We start from the raw sequence: 25,148 nt of genomic DNA, 5'->3' as shown, positions 1-25,148 counted from the left end.
CGGTTGTTTTCTCTCTTTTTTCGTATCATTTTTTTTCCAATTATTTAAGTGTGATTATGTACTTCTTTATCTTTTATATGTACAAAGTCCTTTTGTCGAAAATATTAACGTGTATTTGTTGTAATACCAAATACCCATGTGCATTTTACAACATCACTAGCACAACAATTACTCGTTATTATAAATATGACAGCAGAGTAGTATACGTGCAGTCAGTGTAAAATAGAACCTAGCAACAGAAAAAAGCCGAAGAATATATTGTTAACAAGTCAACGAACTGTATGATAGACTTGCATTTATTTCCTAACCGAAACCAATGCTAAGGCTGACCGGTTCGTTGACTTCTTCTTTCGTAACAATGCAGTACTCCATGTTGTTTTAGAACCTTTTTCACTTTAATTATTTGCAATTTATAATTAATTTATTTTAATTGTTACTTTTTCTATTATTATTTATTATTATTGTTAATTTTGCTATTATTATTTTTTGTATAAATTGCAATTTGTAATTGATTTAGTTTAATTATCAATTTTGTTAATTTATTGCATATCGGCAATTTACCATTAGTATTTAAGAGGTAAATTGCAGTTATATTATTCATTAAAAATAAAGCATTCAAACCAACAAAGAGTTTGTTTTTCTCAATCCAAAAATAACACGCACTTGAATTGGAGCTTCCCCTCTTCAAGATCAATTGAGTAGACGTTTCGTCTGAACTCAATACTATCAATAGCACCTAAGCTATTGATATCTTTTCATTGGTGACCCCTAGTGTAAAGGATTGATCGCGTAGTCCGTCGCGTTTTCGCGTTTAAAAACTCGCTAATAAAAAATAATAAGCCGTTTCGCTCAATAAACTCGTTTCGCTCTTGTTTTCTATACTTGGACAATGGATAACATCGAGAAAATCGTGCAAACTCAAAGGACGCTTGCAACTGAGATCGAAGTAGTTATCAGGAACTAAAAAAGGACTCCAGCGATAGAAAGCAGACGCCAGCATATTTTGAAAAACGACTTTAGGACCTCAAGAAGGCATGGCAACAATTTGAAATCAATGATGATACCCTCCAGAAAGAATGTTCGGAAGACAAGTCGCATGAATACTACACTAAAAATTTCTATGAACAGGTATTGAAAATTTGTTCCCAAATATCACCACGGACATACCTTTACCACGTAAGGTACTGTTGAAAGATTCTATTCTTCGCTTATGGGCCCATTTTGAGGAACTCCATTACAGCATTTGTGAATTAGAATCCAATCCAGCAACTATTGGATATGATGAAGAAGGGTTTATATCTTTAGAAAGAGAAGTCCAAAATATGCCCTTAAAGGTGGAAGAGCTGAAACTTGCTTCAACGTCTTCGCATACCTCATCATTAACATCTACATCAATGCAGTTACCACGAGTAATAATACCAAGGTTCAGTTGAATGGAGGCAATATCGTGACTTGTTCAATGAAGTGGTAAATAAACAATCACTTGCGAATTGCCAAAAAATGTTTTATCTAAAATCGAATTTGGACGGAGAAGCAGCATGTCTAATTGCTCATTTAACAGTATCTGAGAATAATTTTAGTAGTGCCTGGAGTTTACTTTGCCAGCGCTACGACAACAAGCGGCTTCTTGTGAATGCCTTTATTTCAAAACTTATTTCTCAACAATTATAACATCTGAAAGCTCTGAAGCTATCAAACGACTCCATGATACAACTTCGGAGTCTATTCTTGGACTTTAAAATCTTGAAATCAACATCGAAAACTGGGATCCAATAATACTTTTCATTTTGGCGAGGAAATTGGATCCAATAACACACAGCTTGTATGAACAGAACGTGAAGGATCCACGAAGAATCCAACAGTTAAATGAATTACTGGAATTTTTAGAACTTCGCTTCCAAGCATTAGAGGCAATTGGAGGAAAGAACATTAACAAGGCGTGTTTAAATACTACGAATGGAATGTTTAAATGTTTAGCATGCAAGGGAGATCATAAAACCTCCACTTGTGAAAATTACTTGAAAAACCCTCCGGAAATCCGCAGAAATATGATTCTCAGTGCCAAACGTTCGGGCCATTTTTTAACAAAATGCCCATCTCAGGGTTATCTGAAATGCAAAAGAAGGCATCATACAACTTTACATGAACTTTATGCTGCCAATGGCAAGTCTCAGGTCACTGCTGACTCATCGCGAAATAACGATTTACACCAATTAGGTGGGCATGCAGCAGCTACGCTTACAACAAGTAGACCCGTAGAGTTGAATAAATCTTATGGTTTACTAGGAACTGTAATAATGACGGTTCTGAATTCTCAGGGCGTGGAATGCATGATGCGTACATTACTGGATTCAGGCTCACAAGTGAACCTCATAACAGAACGAGCAGCACGAAAACTTGGGCTAACTCAATTATCAAGCTCGCTGCATCTTAGTGGCGTCGGTCAGAAAAACAAGTGCTCAAAAAAAAGAGTCTATGCACTTATATCATCTAGTGTAAATAACTACAAAACTGAAATAGAAGCTCATATGTTGCCAACAATAGTTGCAAATCAGCCTGCAATTGAACTGGATACATCAAATTGGGCTATACCAGAAGGAGTTGTGTTGGCTGATGCCCAATTCAACAAACCAGATCCAGTAGATATTCTTATTGGCGTTGAATTATATTACGACATGGTTCTGCCAAGGAGAATTTCGTTAGGAAATAATTATCCAATGTTACAAAAAACTGTGTTTGGCTGGATGGTCAGTGGTCGCATTTCTGGGTTTTCTTCTTCTGCATCGATTTGCGGTGTTCTTACAAATAATGTAGAGCTCGACCTGCATAAATTTTGGGAACTAGAGGAGATACAGCAAGGTTCGTCGGATCAAACACTTGAAGAACAGCGATGTGAGGAACACTTTAATCGATCTGTGGCAAGAGCAACTGATGGCAGATTCGTTGTGAAATTACCATTCAAAGAAGAAGTCACTTCTTTAGGCTATTCGCAAAGATTAGCACAGCAACGTTTTTTCGCTGTGGAAAGACGTCTCAACGGAGACCCTGAATTCAAAACAAAATACAATAAATTTATGGAAGAGTACATCAACCTGGGACATATGAGTGAGATTAACCTAGATGATATAATCCATCCATGTTATTTTTTGCCTCATCATGGAGTTCTTCGACCAGAGAGCTCCACCACGAAACTTCGAGTAGTGTTCGACGCCTCTGCACCAACTTCCACAAGCATATCTTTAAACCAGTGACGACGCGTGCCCTATCTGGAAGGGTGTGCGGCCCTTCTTTAATGTTGTTTTTACATGTACCACTTATATTAAAATATATGAGATCTTTTATTAATAATAACTATATTATATAAGGCAACAATATATTCGCGCAATATTATATTAACAATTCATTAACATATTAATCAAATTAAATTAATAATTCATATACAAGTTTAATATTATATCAATATGGAAGAAACAAAACTTTTCACATAATTCTCGTAACATCAAACCAAATTTTTTCAAACAAAAGAGTTTGTACTTAGAAACATACATGTTTGTGCAGTGATCAAACAAAATCGAAACCACTTGCAATGTGCGCACAAGTACCCCGCACAATAAGAACAGAAATTCGTGGGTGCTGCTGTTAAAAGGGGAGAGACGAAATGTGATAAAAATGTATGGTGAGATGAGCTGCAAACTTCAGCCGCTCATGCAACCACTTTGGCAAATCATCATGTTGGATTCGTATGCATACAGTTGATATTCGAATAGAACAGAAAATTACTCTCATACAATTCCCACTATATAAATCTCTATTTCTGATATTACGAACGGGACCACACGCACATTATTTTGTTCATATGCAACGATGAAATGTGCGGCCAACTTCTTTGCACACAAAGGGGAGAGACGAATTATAATAGAAATGTTCTGTGATTTGAGCTGCAAATATATGAGCACAACTAACAAGTATAGCGGCTAACAGAAGCAAATTAAATGAGTTTTCATAGACAATTATATTTAATTGTTTTTGCTAAAACTTTAAAAATATATATTTATATGGAAATGTAATAAATAATAATAATTCTTGATGTAAAGATACTTAATAAATTTATATACCTATGTTATTTAACATTTTGCAAATTATATTAGGGTGTTCACCGCACACCTCCGCACCTTAGAGCAGTCGTCACTGCTTTAAACGATGTGTTAGCTACTGGTCCAACTATCCAGGGTGATTTATTCGCTATACTGACACGTTTTCGATTATCTAAGTTCGTTTTCACGGCCGATATTGAGAAAATGTATCGCCAAATTATATTGGACTAAAATGACCGTCGATTCCAACTAATTTTATGGAGAAACAACGACAATGAGCCTCTTCGAACATATCAACTTAATACCGTAACGTATGGGATATCGTCAGCACCGTATCTTGCCACGAAATGCTTGCAACGGTTGGCTCAAATTGAGGAAAGTGGGCACCCGACAGCTGCAGCTATCGTCAAAAGAGATTTTTACGTAGATGACGTCATGACAGGATTCAACAGTATGTCTGAAGCATTACATGCACGGAACGAACTTATAAAACTATTGCACAAGGGTGGCTTTAAGCTTCGCAAATGGTGCGGCAATCATCCAAAACTAATTGAAGGGTTGCACCCAACCGACATAGCTGTAGAACTAGACTTCAACACGATGGAATGCGGTCACATTAAGACATTGGGTCAAGTGTGGATCCCAACAACAGATGAGTTTAAGATACAAATGGCACAATGGCACAATTCAATGAAGATTCAGCCTCTTTGCACACATTTAGAAAAACGACTTAAATATTGAGTAATTCCTGGGTTTTTAAAAAACCAGCAGTCCAATTCCACTAATTGCTATCGCTAAAACTCCAATCTCTTCTCTAAAATTCTTAAATAAGCGATTCGTTTATTTTAGGAGAATAAGCGATCGTGCGATTCTGATAACACAATCTCTTTGCTAAATTTATCCGGCGATGTGGATAATGCTTAAATGCATTGAAATGTCAAAATAAAAACAAAAATTGTGAATAAATATCAGCTGTTGGATTTATAATTTAAATTTGAAACAAAGAATACTTTTACAAGTATCACCTGTTTTCAGCTGTTTTTGAAAGTTGAGAAAATGAGCGAATAGAAATTAAGCGTAAAGAGTTAGCAGAATCGCAAAAGTCGCTAAAATGCATTTAAAGAATTTTAGCGATGGAGTTTTAGCGATAGCGATGATTGTAGTTATGAAATATGTAAAAAACATGACTTTTGGCATTGAGCAAAAATTTTTACTGCGGGGTTGCCCAGGGGCAGAACATGCAGATAGGCTCTAACCAAACCTGCACAATACTTCCCACGGTTGCGGCAGTAATTGTAAGAATCGGGAATCGAACTCTCCCTATTTTATATGATGAAAATTTTTTTAAATTCAGAAAAAACTAAATAGAGAATAGTTGGTTTCGCTCGTTTTTTTTATTTTTTTTCTGCAGCTTGGATAGAGATTTGAAATGTTAAAGAAAGTCCAGACAATGAAATGTGAATTAAATAGGTATCAGGTTTATAAGTGTAGATATTGAATTAGATATGAACATAATTAGTTCATGAAATAATAGGAAATTATATGTAGATTGTGTGATAAGTTATTTTACTTTTTTGAGTTAGCGTCTGACTTGCCTTGTGTTCGTTATGACGAAATAGGTATTGCAATGTTAGACAGGTGTGATGGTTTTTTTTCAGGTTCCTCGATACTGAATTCGTTCGACATAGAGTTTTATCCTCGCTTTATAAATTGTTTCAGAGGTATGAAGTTTATGAAGTTTCTGAATGAATGAGACTCAACTAACAAAATTATCAACGTTCTACGCAAGGACTGTATTAACGGACGGATCGACTCACAACAACGAATTAGCGAAGACGTGAAGACAAATGAACATAACAAATATTGATCCAATAACCAACAAGATGCGACATCTGAAGTGTGAGATGCGAGGGAGAACGGTTTTTAATATATGGATTTTTGTGCTTGTTTTTTTTTTGAGCTTTTTATTTACATTTTTTTCTAAATTGCGCGGTTGATCTCTTAATTCGGTGGGTTAAGAGCTTAACATCCGTCTTGCCTGTTTTCTGTCAATAAAGGTTAGGTATTGCGACGTAGTATAGTGATGTTATTCTTACTACTAGCATTGTAGGTTCCTTCATGTAGAATCAGTTCAATGAGAAATCTTGTCCTCTTGTCAAATAGTTTTGATTTTTATTGTTTTTTTAATTATGCTTCAGTGAGGTTCCTCCACATAGAATTATTTCTGTGTGAAGTTGACTTTTCATTGTAAGCTAAGTAATTGGAAGAACCATAAATTAAAAATTTACTCCATGTAAAAAAAAATCTTATCTTGATTTAATAAAGGTAAAATGGAATGGTTTTAAGGTTTCTTTATGTAGCACCAGTGTAGTATAAAAATGTCCTTCATCCAGCTTTTGTTTTTGGGAATTTGGTTGTTTGTTTGATTCTTATGATAAACCGTCACCTTCGCGTTATCTCTTCATCAGTTAGAAGAAACCCTACCTTAGGTGGAATTGTGTGGTCGCAACACTTAACTACCCCCCAAAGCCATATTTAATACCAAATTTAGTCAAGTTATTACATTCAAAGAACTTGAGTGGTATAGTTATATTTCAGTGTAATTAATTAATTCACAATTACTACAATTAATTATTTCAACAATTAACAAATAAAGATCTACTAATTTATAAAATAATTTCTTTTAGTCGTTATATCATACCCCACAGCAATTGAAAAGGTTATTTTTTGTAGAATTTTAAGATAGTTACTACTTGTATTGACACGCCGGTAACTATAAGCACATCAAGAGCAATATTAGAGAACCGATAGTTGGAAATAATATTTCAGATAAATCGCTTATTTTCAATTCGCAAATCGATTTAATACGTTTAGAAATCCCAGCCACAATGGAAGGGAGGAGCAATAGCACGCAGGGGCACAAGCTCTGGAACCAACCGTAGACACAGAGCAGCTCAGCAGTATTATGGGCATGATGATGCAGCAAAATGAGTACCTACCTAGCGGCATGAACTAAATGAGAACCGAGATGTTTACACTACGCAATCAGACGCGGGTGACAGAGGCACCACCCATGAAACCCAGTTAACTCACAGAAGTGTCTCAAGGACGCCCAGGATGGCAACGCAGAAAACGGGTTTTCCAAACGAAAAATCTCGGCTGAACAAAGCCATGTGCGGAGCGTGTCCGAAAACACAAGGACTCATCAACAAATGTCAATGCTCTTTGAAGAGATGAACATATGTCCAGAAGTAACATCGATCTGGGAAGGTGACATATTAAGATTGACGGCTCCGCTAAAGATATGACGGTAGAAAGCTTCATTTTCAGAATTGAGCGTATGCGTGAGCAGTACGAAGTATCGTATCATCAACTGCTGACGGATTTTCATTGTCTAGTGACTGGACTAGCTTTAAAGTGGTTTTGGCATGTGCTCGAAGATCATGCTGGAGCTGAGACGTTTGATTATTTTCAGTTAAAGAAGGAGTTGCTAGAACAGATTCGATCGTCAGAAAGTGATTATGAAATTATCCGTGAATTTGTAGACAGAAAGCAACAGATTAAGAAAGTTTTGATCAATTTTATGCGGACGTTTATAATTTAACATTCAAGCTAAGAAAAAAAATGCCGGAAAGACAGTTGGCCTCAACTATTAAAAATAATGTAAAACCCAATTAATCAACCCTAATATTTTCAGCTGCATTTCAAAATTTGGCTGAGTTAAAACGAGAATGCAATCGTTCTGAGAAAATTTTAAAGGAGAATAAAGCTTAATATAAAACCGCGACTGAAATCTAGTCACCAGTGTCGACACGAGGGGAACAAGATGACCCACATTTATGGGATATAGAGACATTTGCGACTCAACCGACAAAGAACGTGGGCCACTATGCAAACCAGCCTGGGTCTAGGAAACCAAGTAATGATAGAATCCTCGATCAAAAACCTAAAACAAATACACCACCACTATGTCCTCCATTCCATCTAAATTTATGTTTTTCCTGTGGAATGCCTGGCGATTTTTATGAATTAGCGCAAGATCTTAGAGAGGATCAGATCTGTAAGTCACTGTTTCACAAAATGTTCTGTTTTTTATACAAACCCAACAGCTAATATTGTAGGTTTTCATCAAGTACTGGAAACTCAAAGGGGGCATTGCTGAGTGGGGGTCTATGCCACCCGAAGCAGAGCCCGGAAAACGGATCAAGATATTAAAAAGACCTTAATCCCCACATGTACTTGTAAACTTAGACGTGAACATGCAAGGCATGAAGACTTTGCATCAATGAAAAGCAGAATATGAATTAAATCGCCGCAGGATATTTAACGAAGAAATAATAAAAAAATTGGCATTGAAAATAAACAGGAAATTTCGTGAGATTATATGGATGAGGAATAAAAGACGTTTATTGAAGATATGTTTGAAGAAAATGGTGGACACGATAGTGTCAGTAGAAGGTGACAATAGGATGTATGTGAAGACTAAAGTAAGCGGAACAGAAGTACTGGCTTTATTAGATTCTAGCGCAAGTGCAAATTGCATTGGCAAAAATGCGTTAGACTTTTTAAAATATAGATCTGAGCGTGTGATTGCAGTTCAAGGCAAGCATGATAAAACTGCCGCAGGGGGTGAAACTCCAATAGTTGGACTGGTCTCTTTAAAAGTACAAAGGGAAGATGAAGAAAAACTTATGGATTTTTCAGCTGTCCTTTCTTTACAACATGAATTTTACTTTGATATTGACTTCTGGAAAACATTCCATATACCTCTATTGAGTAAAAACTGTGAAGTAGAAGAATTAGTAAAGATCGCAACAGACCCCCAAGTGACATCAAACCCTCACGTATTGACGAAATTGCAGCAAGTAGCTTTAACTTGAATAATTAAACAATTCCCATCATGTAATGAATTAGGTTTAGGGAGTGCTACGGTAGAAAAGCATGTTATTGAAGTTATTGATGAACATTTACCAGTTAAACAAAGACATTTTTTAAATTCTCCGGCTATTCAAAAATTCATGTATGATTAGTGGGATAGAATGCTTAGTTTATGAGTAATCGAAGATAGTAATAGCAGTAACTCTGGTAATTAAAGGTACCAAAAATAGGCTTTGTCTAGATGCGCGAAAAGTCAATGATGCCTATCAATTAAGGATGCCTATCCGTTGACGCATATAGAAGAGATATTGAGTAGGCTCCAAAACACCCGATATATTTCAGCGATTGATTTAAATGAAACTTTTTGGCAAATTCCACAGGAAGAGAAGTCTAGGGAGAAAACAGCATTCACTGTGCCAGGTAGGCCACTATATAATTTTACCGTCATGCCGTTCGGGTTGTGCAATGCAGCTCAACGAATGTGTAGGTTAATGGATAAGGTGATACCAGCTATATTCAGGGAACGCGTGTTTGTATACCAAATGATCTATTAGTGTGTTCTTCTGATTTCGATAGCCATTTGGAACTTCTTAAACAGGTAGTTGATTGTTTGAACAGAGCGAACCTTACCGTATGTTAAATGTAGAGATTTTTGCTATAGATAGGTGAAATATTTAGGCTACGTGGTAGGAAATGGCAACATAAGCACTGATTCAAGTAAGGTGGAAGCAATTATTTAATTTCCTGAACCCAAAACACCAAAACGACTTACACGGTTTTTAGGTATGACTCGCTGGTATCAACGTTTCATAAAAGACTATACTTCTATTGCAGCACCCTTACATGATTGTTTAACAAAGGATAAGATAAGAAAATTCTCTTTATCTGAAAATGTTAGAGATGCCTTCAGGAAATTAAAATATAGTTAAGTATCTGCACCAGTTGTAATATATCTGCATATTAGTTATATTACCAACAAACAAAATAATTATTAGATGATTGTAATATACGGTACTGGCACATGCCAAGAGCAAAGACCTGCATTTTGCATTGGTCACAAACTTACCATGTGAAGAAGCGCAAAAGAAGAGTAATTTGATTCTTTTGGTTTGCGCAAATGAAATTCGTAAAGTGCATTAACTTGCATTGGAATTTCATTTAACCCGAATTATTAAATAATAATATAATTTCATTTTTTAAATTAATTAAAATGCATAATTAGCATTTTTATATGAAAAATACTAGGCGAACATTATATTCAGATAGGTTAGTGTTTCAATCTAAACATTGAGTCTCATTAATTATATTATTGAAGTTGTCTAGTTGCAACATAGTTATTCGTTAGTAGCGTCGGAGGAGTTTTATTTCAAATAGATGAGTTAGGGAATGACAAACCCATTGCATACCTGTCAGCTAAACTAAACAAGACACAACAAAATTACAGTGTCACAGAGCATTCTAACTTATGCAGCAGTTTTGAATGTGAAAAAGTTTAGGTGCTATGTAGAAGGATTACCATTCACAATAATAACAGATCATGCTAGATTGAAATGGCTCATGAATTAGAAAGATTTATCTGGCAGACTGGCCCGATGGAGTCTCTGACTACAGGTTCACATTTCAAAACAGGACATCGCAAAGGTTCACAAAATGTTGTTCCAGATGCACTGTCACGGATGTTTTTGAAAGAACTTCGTTTAGAGTCACGTCAGCTTGATATTGATCTCAAGTCAGAATCCCTTTTTACTGAAGAGTATCAGAAACTGATAAAAACCATAGAAGTAGGACAAGACAAGCTACCTGATCTGTGCATATCTGATGGTTATGTATACAAGAGGACTGAGTTTAGAAACAGCAACTGGGCTGCTGAGGATGGGACCTGGAAATTGTGGGTGCCCACAGAATTGTGGAAATAGCTTGTAGAGTGTGCATGCTTCCCCCTTCAATTAATTGAAGGGCAAGTGGTGTACCGCCGAAATTTCGAAGCAAAGCAATCAAAGCGAAGGATACAACGCTAAGCTTGGAAAGAAGAAAGTGAAGTGTGAAGTCAATTGGAAATGCAAAAGATATATTTTGTATCTAAGTATACGAGGGTTTGTTTTGGTTAAGTTTACGATTTTTGTTTTACACAGTTTTTCAATTTTTCTATTATTATTGCGCTATTATTATTTTCGATCAGCTAAGTTGGACAGTAGAGAAAGAAGTTATTCAAGTTATAAAAAGTGACTGGCTAGTTCAGTCGATAGAGCACAAGACTCAAGCATAGGGAGTGGGTCGAAGCCACACGTTAGGCGCAGAGATACAATTAAGTTGAATTAGGAAACAGGTAAGCCTACATTTATTTTTTTTAAGACGGTGTTCCATATTGCAGGCAACATCGACGCCATCGAGCCTGTTATATAGGCCTAAGAAAAGGATTTAGCTTTTGTCATAAGTTTATAAAAATAAAGGAAAGATAGTACCTGCGATGTCCCACGCTGTCCAAGATCACATCGCGCAGCGCCTGTATATACTGCCAGTATTTTTGTTGTTTGCCTTATGTGAACATGTCATACGGTCTGCACCGGACTACATCTCCTGGTAATTCTTTTGTTTATGTATATATATAGGTATATATATATATACTTATGTACTTATATATAATTTTGTTGCAACGCATGTATAATAAACTTTTGTTAATTTTTTATTGTTGATTTTTATCACTAATCACTGTCAAGAAAAAATTTCCAAATCCGTTTATTAATTTGCACGGATTTGATTTCAGTTTCAAATGATTCCATTGTGTTGAGAAAGGAAGCATATAATATAACGCTCTATAGTAATTCTAGTTTCCTTTTTAAAGTTAATATATATTGTATTGTATTATTAATTTTATTGTTATTTCATTTTAAATTTGTTGTGTTACATAGAATTTAATAACAATTATATTATATATGTTATACAAAGCTTACAGTCATGACACTTTAGCCGCCAAAAGTTTAGATAAATCTAATAACTAGTTTTTATAAATATTAAATAAATATTATTACTTATAAACTCAATATAATATAAATATTTAATTAAATTACTATACTAAACATAATAAATTTCATATAAATTAATTTAAAAATATTCGTTAATTATATTTTGCCTATATTTTAATGCATTTTTAATAAAAGCCGCTAACAATCTCCAGCTGGGGCCATTCAGTATCAATATGGTTTCATTAAAATCAGGTTTACAGAAGTATAACGATCTGTGCTCTTTAAAACTTGATTTATTCATTTATTAGGTACTGTGCTAATGTGTTGTGAATCCGATTACCTGGCACATTCCTAACACGATTGATCTAATCAAAATGCAATTTTAATGTGTAAGTATATAGCGTCGATAGACCAGTCTCTATATGCACCATATAATTTGGGGTATTTTTTGACAGACGAAATATTCTCTTTATATAAAATGTCTGCAATTTTTCTACTACATCATATTTATCCACATCCCAGACTTGCGCTGCAGAATTTAGAACTGATTTAACTGTGGCTTCAAAAACTTTGTATTTTACGGGCAGTGACACTTTCGGATTTCACAAGGCATTTTTTCGGGTACAATTAATAGCCAATTTAGCTTTATTCAACTTCTCGTTCAAGTGGTTATCGAATTTCGTGTCATATTTCTTCTTAGATATTTATAATTATTAACCACTTCTAATTGATCATCGTTAAGGCACCATTTTTCATCATTTTTCAATCTTCTAACATGTTTTTTAAATATCATCAGTTTTGATTTGTCTGTGTTTATAGACAGTCCTCATAAGTTGCAATATCTATTTAATTCATCTATCATAAATTGTTACAAACAGTTTATAACACAAAATTCATTAAATATTTACCGTACAAGAATTTTACTACCTTTTCTACAATCATTTCGGTGGTAATTTTTTTTAAATTTGGGGCAGTGCAATCATGTTTTTTTGTCAAGAAATCAAACCAGAGAACCAAAATTATGCTCCCTGTTATGCTTCGAAACAAGTTAAGGTCCGAAAGTGGTCAGAAAGTGTGTTTGTTATTTTGTGTCGTGCTCATTTAAGTTTCCGTTCTATATAAAATCTTCTTTAGTTTTGGTGCAGCACTTCAGTTCGTATACACTTCCTCTACTCATACCAACAATTCTTTTAACAGATTCATTAATTAATTGTTTCAATTAATTAATAATATTGATATAAATATATAATATAAATAATAATATTGATTATAATTAAGTACGCAAAAGTAACAATAGAATTTTTTTTTAAATATTTTATTTTTATTGTTGTTTAAATTAATTCTAATAATAAAACTAAAATTAAGATGTAACTATAAGAACGATTTTAAAATTCTAATTATCCAAGTCACCAATAAGTTGCACATCCATAGCCGAAACTTTTTGCGTGCTTCTCCAGCGAGTTTACAACCGAGTCTTCATACAATTTATTGTACAGCGGATACTGTGTTATTTAACGCACGTTATTCCATCTAAGAACATTCTATTGTGGGATCTTTACAGTTCTTATTTATGGTCATTACATTGTCGTAATAGGAGCTGTCATAACAGGAGGAAATGGCTTCTATTGTCACCCTACCTTTATGTGCAGTCATAACATCCCTTCCGCCTTGCAGAAGAGCGCTGCCGCTCTCGATTACTGCGATTAGAGTTGAAAAGGAGGTTATACGGGATGAATAATGCCTTTAATATAAGAATCACTAGCTTTCTCGTACAATTAATATAGAAATAGTAATATTAGTCACATCTGGTGCATCATCATTGTCTAATCGATTAAAGTAGTCATTAATCTTGCTGCTGACTTTGTAGGTGGTGGTGATTAGAGAAAACTGATAAATGCATTCTAAGTTTTCCGAGCAATTCAACTCATTTGGTAAGTCTGTAGTCATAAAAATTTTAACAGTAATCGAAATATCATCGGGATCTTGGATTCCGGAGAATGCTATTGGTACAACTTGATTAATTAAACGTCGTCTGCATGGATCTCTTGACATTTGGAACCATTTAGTACTGCATTGTATTTTTTGTCGAGATGATGTCCATGTATCATCAGTAAGTGGTCGGACCTCAATCATTGTTGTCGAATATTCAAATACTGTGATTTTCTTCCCTTTTTTAATTTTAATTTACATTATATTAATTTGAAAATTAATTTTAATTTACATTAATATTTTTTTTTAAAAAATATATATAATTTTTTTAAAAGCTTACATCTACTTTAGAAATACTTTCTAAATTTCTACTTTTTAGAAATTGCTAATTTTTTAATGTGGCTATAATTCAATACTTTTAATTAATTAATCTAATTCTTCTGAATTCATAGTTTTAGTTTTCAGCTTAATGAATTTTGATATTTCAATTATCTTATTTCACTTAATAAAATTGTATTATTATAACTTAATGTTAGATTTAGTATTTTTATATAACATAAAATCAATTATATTGGTTTCAAATCATTACATCTTGATCATCGATTTTTTAAGTTTCCTAACAAAGTTTGATGGTTTTATGTATTTTTACTTCCTTAAAAATGAAGTTTTGACATACATATCTTCTCATGCATCAATATTAATTAATTATAACAATAGTATAACAATATATGTATGTAAGCATAAATATTTTGAAATATTAAATTAATTTTAACTTACTCATTTACTTTCCAATTTTATTTAGAATTGTCTATGATAATTCTTTGTTTACAATATATACGTATATATATTTTTTAATGTTATTGCAATATAAAAGAAAAACAAGAAGAATTCAATTATAAAAATAACAACTTTTTAAAAAATAAAGCTTTCGTTATTTGATAGTTTTAAATTACTTGTTCAATAATAAATAAATTATTATTTTTTCTTATTTTTAAATTGTTATTAGTTTCTAAATAAGTGAAACTAAATATACACCTTGCTCAATATATCAATAATATATGCTTTGAAGTTATAAACATACTTAACTTATAGATCAGTTTTTATCTTAAAAAAGTTTTTTGGTGATAATGATTTATAAAACATTTTTCTATTATACAAAATTACATGCATATATATTGTGCTGTTATTAGCCAGTATATCTCAATAAATATAAATAATTATAATAAATACCACTGACAATAATTATTATTGGCTTCTTAAATACCTATATATTTTATATTCTTTCATTCAAAAAAAAAATTAGTCGAAACAAATTAGATACTTGATCAGATTTTTAAATTTAAAACTTTTTCATTTTTTGAATTTTTTTTTTTTAATTTTTATTAAGGTGCCACCACTTAAACAAAAATTTGTACGTAAATCTTATCAGCAAAACTTCTAATCCTGACCTAATTCAACTTTAGTTTATATATGAATTATATTTGGTGAACTTCATTCTATTTTTTTATTTAATGCATACTTAACATAACGAGGGACTTTTGTTAAAACATAATTATTTTATTCGGATATCAAATATAATTCCAGTTATAATTTCTTTACGTTTTCTTTTCTTACGTTTCTAAATATATTTATTGTAGCCGCATTTTTCACGTTCTATATATATATATATATATATTAGGGTGGCCGTAATATGTATGGGGGCAAAAAAATGTGTTCGAATTCTAGATGCCACCCCCTAAATTTATTCGAATACTCAAAAAACTACTAAATGTGAAGTTTTAGACTATTCGGATAATGTTTAGAGGTCGCTCATCGACCTTAAACTTCGGAAAAATGACATTTTTTCACTTTTTTCAAATTTCTTCACTCCCATCTCGCGTATTTTTCACCTTTGACTATTTGTACCAAATTAATATTATTCTTTAACATATTAGCTTTCAAATAAGGTAAAAATCAATCAATTTCGTCCACAATTAACTAAATTATTACTAAAATAAGAAATCATACTCGACGTTTATTGAAGCTTTCAAGAGCAGCATAAATATGGGAGTAAATACGAGTACGTATGAGCGAAAGCACAGTTTCTTGGGCACAAAATGGTACAATATAATATTTGAAGACAATCAAATACTTCCTCACTATATATAATTGTCCACACTTGATTTGAATAATATGCACAAAATAGATTAATAAATATAATAAAAGGAAAGGAGTCCTTAAGTAAACAAAAGAAATTCTCTTAGGTGTTAAGGATGAAATAACAACTTTTTGTTACAAAGAACTACAAAAATCAATTTGCAGAGATGACTATAAAGAACTATTGGAACTAGTTATCATCTCTTTGGGAGAAAGTTCATCACCAATATTCCGTGACCCCTGACCAATGCACCATGCTCGTTGGATGTCCAAAGCCCTTTACTGTTTAAAGATATATTTATTTCGAAATGAGTTCATCTTTCGAAGAGCAAAAACTAAAAGAAATCTGTTTGTTCATAATACATGTTTACGTAAAATATTGGTTCAAATGTGTTATAGCATCAGAAGCAGCTTACCAAGATTTTTGTTTTATAAAAGAAATGTATAATTATAGATGTATTGATAAGACAATATCTGAGGCTGCTATTAAGAAGATGTGTAACCATTTATGGTATTTATCCGATGAATGCATTGGTCTGTCATTTTTTGATGACAACATTCCAATTAAAATTAAAAAAAGAATGGCAGATAAGTTAAAAAAAATTATATCAATGAATGTTGAAGTAGATAGTGATGATAACAATGAAAGCCACGACAATGTGGACGATATTAAAAAAGACGGAGAAAAACGAATTCTTTTGAAGACGGAGAATGTAACCGATTTTTTATCGAAATCACTAGAGGATTTTGTGACAGGCAATACCATTAACTTTTTTAAGCGATTCAATATATCTACAGATTTCTTGAACCTAGAACCAGAAAAATGGAACCAACATACAGATTATGTACACGCGGTAAAAATTGTTTATAGTATAAGACCTGTTAATGATACGGCAGAGCGAGGAGTAAAACTTTTCGAAGAATTTAATAGAGTCCTTGGTAAAAATGAGCAAGATAAACAATATTTATTGCAAGTAATAACAGATTATAGAAAGACTTTTAAAAAGTATACTAAAACAGTTTTGTCAAATAATAAATAAATTTAATATTCTTTTTAAATAAATTACTTAAGGACTCCTTTCCTTTTATTATATTAATTAATCTATTTTGAGCATATTATTCAAATCAAGTGTGGACAATTATATATAGTGAGGAAGTATTTGATTGTCTTCAAATATTATATTGTACCATTTTGTGTCCAAGAAACTGTACTTTCGCTCATACGTACTCGTATTTACTCCCAGCATAAATAGCTGCTCTTGAAAGCTTCAATAAACGTCGACTATGATTTCTTATTTTAGTAATAATTTAGTTAATTGTGGACGAAATTGATTGATTTTTACCTTATTTGAAAGCTAATATGTTAAAGAATAATATTAATTTGGTACAAATAGTCAAAGGTGAAAAATACGCGAGATGGGAGCGAAGAAATTTGAAAAAAGTGAAAAAATGTCATTTTTCCGAAGTTTAAGGTCGATGAGCGACCTCTAAACATTATCCGAATAGTCTAAAACTGCACATTTAGTAGTTTTTTGAGTATTCTAATAAATTTAGGGGGTGGCATCTAGAATTTGAACACATTCGTAAATAATGGCCACCCTAATATATATATATATATATAAAACTTATAATATCTATATACTTCTGAAAAATAAAACAGGAACTATCTTATTAAAAAGTATAATAATAATGCAACAAAATTTTTTTTAACGTAGTTTTTAAATTAAATAAAATAACATGAAATTGAAATTGAAAAGAAAACTTTAATTATAAGTGTATCAAATTAAAAACATATCTGAATAAATTTGAATAACTGGACTGATTAAATTGATTTAATGTAATCTAATTCCTATCTAATTAATTTTAATCTAATCTAATTAATAATCTAATTAATTTAAGTTATATAGAAGAATTATAAAACACGTATTAATTTTTTTTATTAACAATGTGTACTAAATAGGAATAAAATGTGTTCAGAGTAGATACAATTTATTACATTTTTATAATAATTGCTATTGGTTTCTCAGTAACCAATAGAAGTAAATAAAATTTAATGTTTTCCTCTTTAAAAACAATATTACATTAATAATCTCTAATTCGTAATTATTTTGCTATGTGTTTAAATAAATTTACCTTCATAGCAAATTTTTATAATGTTGTATTTTATAAAAATTCGCATTCCAATATCGCTTTCAATCGTGCAATCGTGCAACTCATTACTTAACATTGCAACATTGAGTAATACATTGCAACGACTTCAAGTTGAGAGTATCTTTAACCAAATAATATCTATTTAATCCCTTTAATTTAATAATTGTATTAATTTAATTAATATCAAGTTACCTTATTAATGTAGTTTAATTTAATGTAATAGTATACTATATATTATGCACATAGTGCATCTTGACAATTTTAATACTTCGGAATAGGCCAGTTCAGGTAGACGTTATTGCTATTGTGTTGTCAGTTGAATTAATTATGAATAAAGAATAGATATTACTTAGTTTTATAATAACCAACATGAACTAGAGACTTGACACGCATTGCCTCTGATGTCGCTCCAGATCCATTTTAAGAAAAATTACAGCGGTCTGAAAAACAAACTAAAAAAAAATCAAAGCAAGGTAATTAAGATTTAATTGTTATTCTTATTTCCCCGAATTATATAGTCCGTGGTTCTGTCGTGTCTTCTTTTGGTGAATATTTACGGATGACCGAGCGATCACTAGGACATATTCTGTTTGGTGGCGGTCTCACTTCTTTATTCTGTATGATCCTTACTTTAGTTCCATCTTATCGTCGGCAAGATACGTATATTGCTACCAACAGGTCAATTGTAATGAATATGGAGATCAATTGAGGTTGTAGTTAATTTATGGAAAGACAGTTCTTCGATTTGTTTTATGTTATGTTGTTGGTTTCGCCCCACATCTTCGAATACAAGTACACGTTCTGTACTGAGGGTCAAACACCCGTTCACTTTCAAAATTTACGATGTAGTGGCCGTAAAGTATAATATTCCCTCTATTACAAGTGCTTTAAACAGTACCATTTCACTCGTTGAATAGACAATGCCTACTAGGCTGTATTATTGGCATGTACCATCTTTTCAGGCTCTGCTAACGTTTAAATATGCTGAACGTTTAGTAATTGCACTATTGGAACCTTTTCGTGTATTAATCAAAAAAAAAAAGGAAAGATCTGTTATTAAGGAGTCAATGCAACTTAGAAGTTTTTTTTTTGGCTTCAATATGCTTGCACCAAGTTAATCGTCTGTCTAGGTGAATACCTAAGTACGTTATGTTATCTGCTTGTGGTATGGGAATGTTATTTAGTAAACTTATTGAAGATGTATTTCGATTTAAAGTAAAAGTGACGTGACAACATTTCAGTTCATTAATTTTAATTCGTCATTTAGACAACCTCCTCCCGAAATAAGTAAGATTACACTTTGTCAAATGTTTGTTTAACATCGATAAATACCGCGAAACAATATTCTCTGAGCTCAAATTGTGTCTTATTTCATTCGGTTTACAATTAATTTGCTCAATAGTTCCATGTTTTTGCCTAATACCAACCTGGTGGGAGAGTATTAAGTTTTGAACATCAAGGAACGGTTTTAGCTTTAAAAGTAGTGGTCTTTAGAAGTAGAGTTTAGAAAGGCATGTAAGCTTATTGGACTGTATGAAGAGGCAAGCATGGGATCTTTAATTGATTTAAGAATCATAATAATCACGAATGTTTTTTACTCTGTTGGGTAAAAGCCAAATTTAATAATAGCATTAAAATGTTTTGTGATAAAATTTATGGCCAAAAGGGGTAAGTTTTTTTTCATGATGGGTGAAATATTATCATATCCCAGTGCCCTTTTGCAATCAAACTTGTTTGTGATTATGTGAACAAGATCATTGGCCGTGATATTCATGCCAATAGACGGTGCATGTACATCTTGAGTGGGAAAGTCAATTGTCCTGTTGCAGGATTTGGTTAGAACACCCTTTTTAGGTAATCAGCAAAAACGTTAGATTTTTCTTGATCACTTCGCGCCCAGTTTCCGAGAGAGTTTCTTATTGGAGAATCGGATTCTATGGGGGAATTTATACCTTTGCTAGCATTCCACTAGGATAAATGGTTTTTGCCATTTGGACATAGGTTTTGAATATAATTATATTGCCTGACTTTGGTTTCCTTGCTTAATGCAGATCTTAGTCTCCTTTGGTCTTCCTTAAATAAGTTTTTCGCTGAAGGGGAAACTAAGTTTTCTGTGTCACTATTTGTAAGTACTTTATTGGATGTGTGAATTTTATTGTCTTTAGGAGTGGAGTTTTCTGTTGCTGAAATCAGAATTGAGTTTAAAACCGAGGTTGCGTCCTCAATATTAGATTTACACTTTATCTTGTAATTTGTGTGTATGTATGAACTAAAGTACTTTTTATATTTGAGCCAGTTTGTTCTAGGAATTGTAAGGCTATAGGAACAGTCATATAACTGAGGAGCATCAAATAAACGAAATGTAACTGGAGAATGGTCAGAAGACAAATCGCAGCTAGTGTATGTTGAGATAAAATTTTTGCTTATGCCTTTCGTTACGGCGAAGGCTATTAGGTCTGGTATTTTATTGTTATCGGCAGGCCAATATGTTGGCTGCCCTAAAGAGATTACGTCTAGTGCATTTTTCTCATTTAAAATGAAATTGTAAAGCTGTTTTACTTTTGAATTACAGAGCCGTGAACCCCAATACGTGTGCTTGGAGTTGTAGTCTTCGGCTGCAAGAAATCGGTCACCTATAGTTACGAAGTAATCCGTAAATTGAGTCTCAGTAATTTTGTAGCGAGGGGGCAGTAAACTGCCGAAAAAGTTAAATGTTTTCTTTTGTGCTTAAGGCATATTAAGGCTTGCATATAAATATAACCATACTTACCTAGAAAAGTGTGTTTTATGTGCTTTGCCATCTGGATTATTGATTTTATAGAACAAATAACCAGGAATAGAAAAGAAATTTTTGTTTGTTAGATGTGTTTTTGAGCAAAGCATTATATCCACACTTTCTCAGGTCATGTAGTTTTTTTATTCAAGTACTCAAGTACTAATTTATTCGACAAAAACATTTGCATTAATTGACTTTGCATTTTAACTATCTCGTTAAGAGTAGTTTGCATGATTGACATAAACTGAGTTAAGCTCTGGATGAGAGTGGAGATCATCATTTCCAAACTATTACTTTGAACTGGAGGGGTTTGTTGTTTGTCAGCTTTAACGACATTAGCATATGAAACACCTGGTGTAACAGGCTTAGAAGTTAAAGGTTGAGGTACTTCAACTAATTTAATGGTGTTGCTTCTTGTAGGATTACGCAGCGTTTCTTTCTGCAGAGCTAACCTGTGCTTTAGTTCTTTTTAAATAGGACAGCCTCTGTAGTTTGCAGTTTGATTTCCACTGCATTTGGTACATTTTTTGGAGTTGGAATCCTTTTATGCCTTTTTATCGCATTCGGAACTACGGTGATGCTCGCCACATGCTACGCACACTGTGCGAAGAGTGCAATATGACTTAGTATGGCCATACTCTTGGCAGTTTGTGCATTGAACCGGACCATTTCTTTTGTGGGTTCCTCAACGCTAATTCTGCGGTGAAGTAAATACTGTAGGTTGTAGATGGGATGGCTCTCATTTTTTTTAAGCTTAGAAGCTTCCGGGTGAAGTTCAACTTTGAACATAGGTTGTGGGATTTTATCTTTGTTAACAATATTTATTACTGCTCTAGCGCTAAAGCCTTTTTCGCTTAGGGCATTTGTTATCTCAATGGGTTCTACATCTGATTCGATACCTTTAATTACGACAACGAGGCCCTTACTACTCTTTAGTTGGTATGTGTAGTAATTTTTTTTGCTGTCTTCGAAATATTTGGTTATGACTCTAAAATTGTTTTCAGTTTCGATTTGGATTTTGGTTTCGTGTATATTGCCCCTAGTTATAGGAACAATATGAAAAGTATTATTTCCAATCAGACTTGCAAGGATTGTAAGTAGGTTATTTAAGCTGCGTTCACGCAGGTAGATTGGAGGCGGTTTAAAATTTTTGTTAATAGGCTGATTAGTTTCTTCTGTAGTTTCAGCTAATTCAGCAAATCTATTGCCAGAAAGAATGTTTGTAGTTGCTCTATCTTTGATAGTTTTAGTTATTTTAGCACCTTTTGAATTGCTTTTTTGAGGACTAAGTTTACGTTTCATATTTACATAGCGTTCCATGCCTGTTTGGACCTTTATTTTATTTTTTGGACTCGCTAAGTCGGAAAATGCAAGCGAAGTTGCTGAAGGTGCAATGTTTGACAAACTTTTGTCAGTTCGTGTAGTTTTCAGAGGCAACGTATTCGATGCGTCTATTACCAAATAAGCATTACGTTTACTTGGAATGCTTATCGTATGTCTTCTTTCTAGATTTTGATTGCTCATTTGCATACGTGGTTATACATGCAAATGTCAGGTGTGGTATAACACTTACTTATTACATATACTATTAAAATAAATTGAATTTAAATAAAATTAAATACATGTATATATACGTATAATTATAATTAAATTTACCTATATAACCAAAAAAAAAAAATGTGAAAATGAATATATGTGAAATATTGTACTTTATATTCAAATAATTAAATAGATAAATAAAAATAAAAAAGAAAAAAAATAATAAAATAATAATAATAAATAAAATAAATAACTTTTTTGTGTTGGTTTTGAAGTGTTGTGCAATGTTCTGTTTTGCTACGTTGTGTTGTGTTGTGGACTTACAATCACAGCTTTTGTGGAACACGTTTGTAATAAAATAATAGCTGTCTCTATCATCACTTTTATCTTTTCTTTTTATATATATATATAAACCGCACTGTTCTTTTGTTTGAATGCTTACTCACTTTTTAACTCTAGCTTTAGAAATTAATCTTCAGTCTCTGTCACTGGTTGAGTTTTTTAATAAAGTTGTGCAAAAATCAACAACAATCGAAAAGCGCGCGAGTTATGTACCATCACCTTAAGAGATCGTCTTATCCTAAATAAATAAGTGTCTAAACTGTAATAATAAGTATATTTAATTTTGTAAAAGTATTCAGTTTAATTATCTCAACACAAATATAATGATAACTAAACTAAAATAGTCCTAGGTAAATAATTTTAATTTATTATCACGATTTGCTGTGCCAAATCGATATTATAAAAGGACGAACAAAACTAGGTTTAAGTTAGTTTTAAGATTGAACTCAACAAGAATAAAAGTTAATACAAAACCGAAGTTTTGTCTTTCTATTCTTAAATTCTATAATTCGCGCTATTTTCAAATTAATATTTTATGCACTTTTAACCAGGGTCTGAATTGCTTGCTGAGAATTGGGAAAAACAACCAAATTTTGAATATTGCATAAATAACATATAGATCAGTCAATTTTTGTCAAACGACTAATTGCTTATATACATTGTGACCGAAAGGTTTTCGGAGGTTCTCATTTAAGATTCGCGCGCTGTATATTTTTCGATATTTTAAGTTTATTGTAGGTTGGCAGCACTGCCTATACTGATGCCAAAAAGAGGCGCGGATCTGTCAGCAGTTCGTTTACGGCAGCTGTTGAAACCAGTTCACCTCAGTAGTGCGTTGCGAAAAAAACAATGGAAAAAAATATTGAACAAAGAGTTTGCATCAAATTTTGTTTTTCGAACGAAATTTCGTGTGCAGAATCGTTGCGAATGCTACAAAAGGCTTATGGGGAATCAGTTTTATCGAAAACTCAAGTTTATGAGTGGTACAAAGCCTTTCAGGACTGTCGTACGACCGTCGAAGACATGCCGCGTTCTGGACGACCTTCGACCTCTACCACCGACGAAAACATTGAAAAGGCAAAGGAAATCGTGTTCAAAAATCCTCATGTGAGTGTTAGAGAGATAGCACGAGAGCTAGGCATCGGTCGTGAGATGGCTCGTTTGATTTTGGTGGACAATTTGTGTATGCGACGTGTCAACGCCCGGCTTGTTCCGATTCACCTCAATTTGTTCAACATTATCAACGATTTTAAGGCCAAACATTCAATAAATACCATCGAACAGCCACCGTATTCACCTGATCTTGCACCGTGTGACTTTTTCCTGTTTCCCAACCTCAAATTACCACTCAGAGGAACGCGTTTTGAATCCATAGAAGACGTAAAACAGAATTCGCAGAGGGAACTCAAAGCCATACCGGAAAGCGCCTATAAAAATGTTTTGATGATTGGTGAAGAACGTGGATTTGTGTATCGCTTCTAATGGAGCATTTTTGAAGAGATTAAAATATATTGATGAAGATTAAGAATTTTGCGTTTTATTTAAGAGTTTCCGGAAACTTTTCGGTCACAATGTATACCATAAGAAAATGAATAAACAATGCATAAAGGTTATGCATAAAGCAACAACAAAAAACGCAAACTAGTTTCATTTTGATTGCTCGCTAATAGTCGATTTTACATTTTTGACTATTATGCGTTTGGAATATATGCGACGTTCTTGCTTACGCGTTAGCTGCTTGTGTTTTGCTTTAAGCGAATGTGTGTAGATTAAATCTATATTAATCTTTTGATTAATTTTTAGTTTAATATGAAGAAAAATGTTTAATTTATTTGTAAACTTTTTAATATTTTTTTTATTTCAAAATTAAGTCGTTTTTAATGGGCATTTAATAAACATTTGTAACATTTTTTCGTTTTGCAAACACAATGTTGACAAACTGTATATATATATTATATATATGTGGTATTATTGTTCCACTATAACTCCTTGGTTGCTGACGGCTCGAATGCAAAAGAGAGCGATGCTTACCAGCGTTCTGCTTTTATACGATTTCTGCTTGTCAAGTCACAACGTTGCCATCGTGCTTTTTGTGTTTTGATAATTATCTGTGGTTGCCAAATCCGCCACAGTACTCCCTCCTTAGAAGATAGCTGAAGGATTGTGATGAAGACTACGTGTGAGTGTGACCTTTGTCTATGGCGTCTGACTGCAATGGACTGTTGTTTAATTGAAGCGGGTCTTCGGCGAACGTAACCTTTTTCTTCGTGCTTCTTACTGGTGGTGTGTCATGCTTTGGCCTATGATTGTCTACCAAGATTTCTAAGAACTTCGGTTCTG

The 25,148-nt window shown here is 32.9% G+C and overlaps 1 protein-coding gene across 1 annotated transcript; it reads left to right on the top strand.

Annotated features, from left to right (window-relative positions):
• The first annotated feature begins 2,048 nt into the window (after nt 1-2,048).
• LOC119688587 lies at nt 2,049-3,251 on the top strand. The gene has a single exon (XM_038103260.1). The coding sequence runs from the start codon at nt 2,049-2,051 to the stop codon at nt 3,249-3,251; it is 1,203 nt and encodes a 400-aa protein (XP_037959188.1).
• Nucleotides 3,252-25,148: the final 21,897 nt, after the last annotated feature.

This window comes from Teleopsis dalmanni, chromosome X, assembly GCF_002237135.1.
Source record: "Teleopsis dalmanni isolate 2A chromosome X, ASM223713v2, whole genome shotgun sequence".
NCBI classification, from domain to species: domain Eukaryota; kingdom Metazoa; phylum Arthropoda; class Insecta; order Diptera; family Diopsidae; genus Teleopsis; species Teleopsis dalmanni.
Note: the sequence above shows the minus strand (reverse complement) of the source record. Positions and strands in the feature narration are given on the sequence as shown.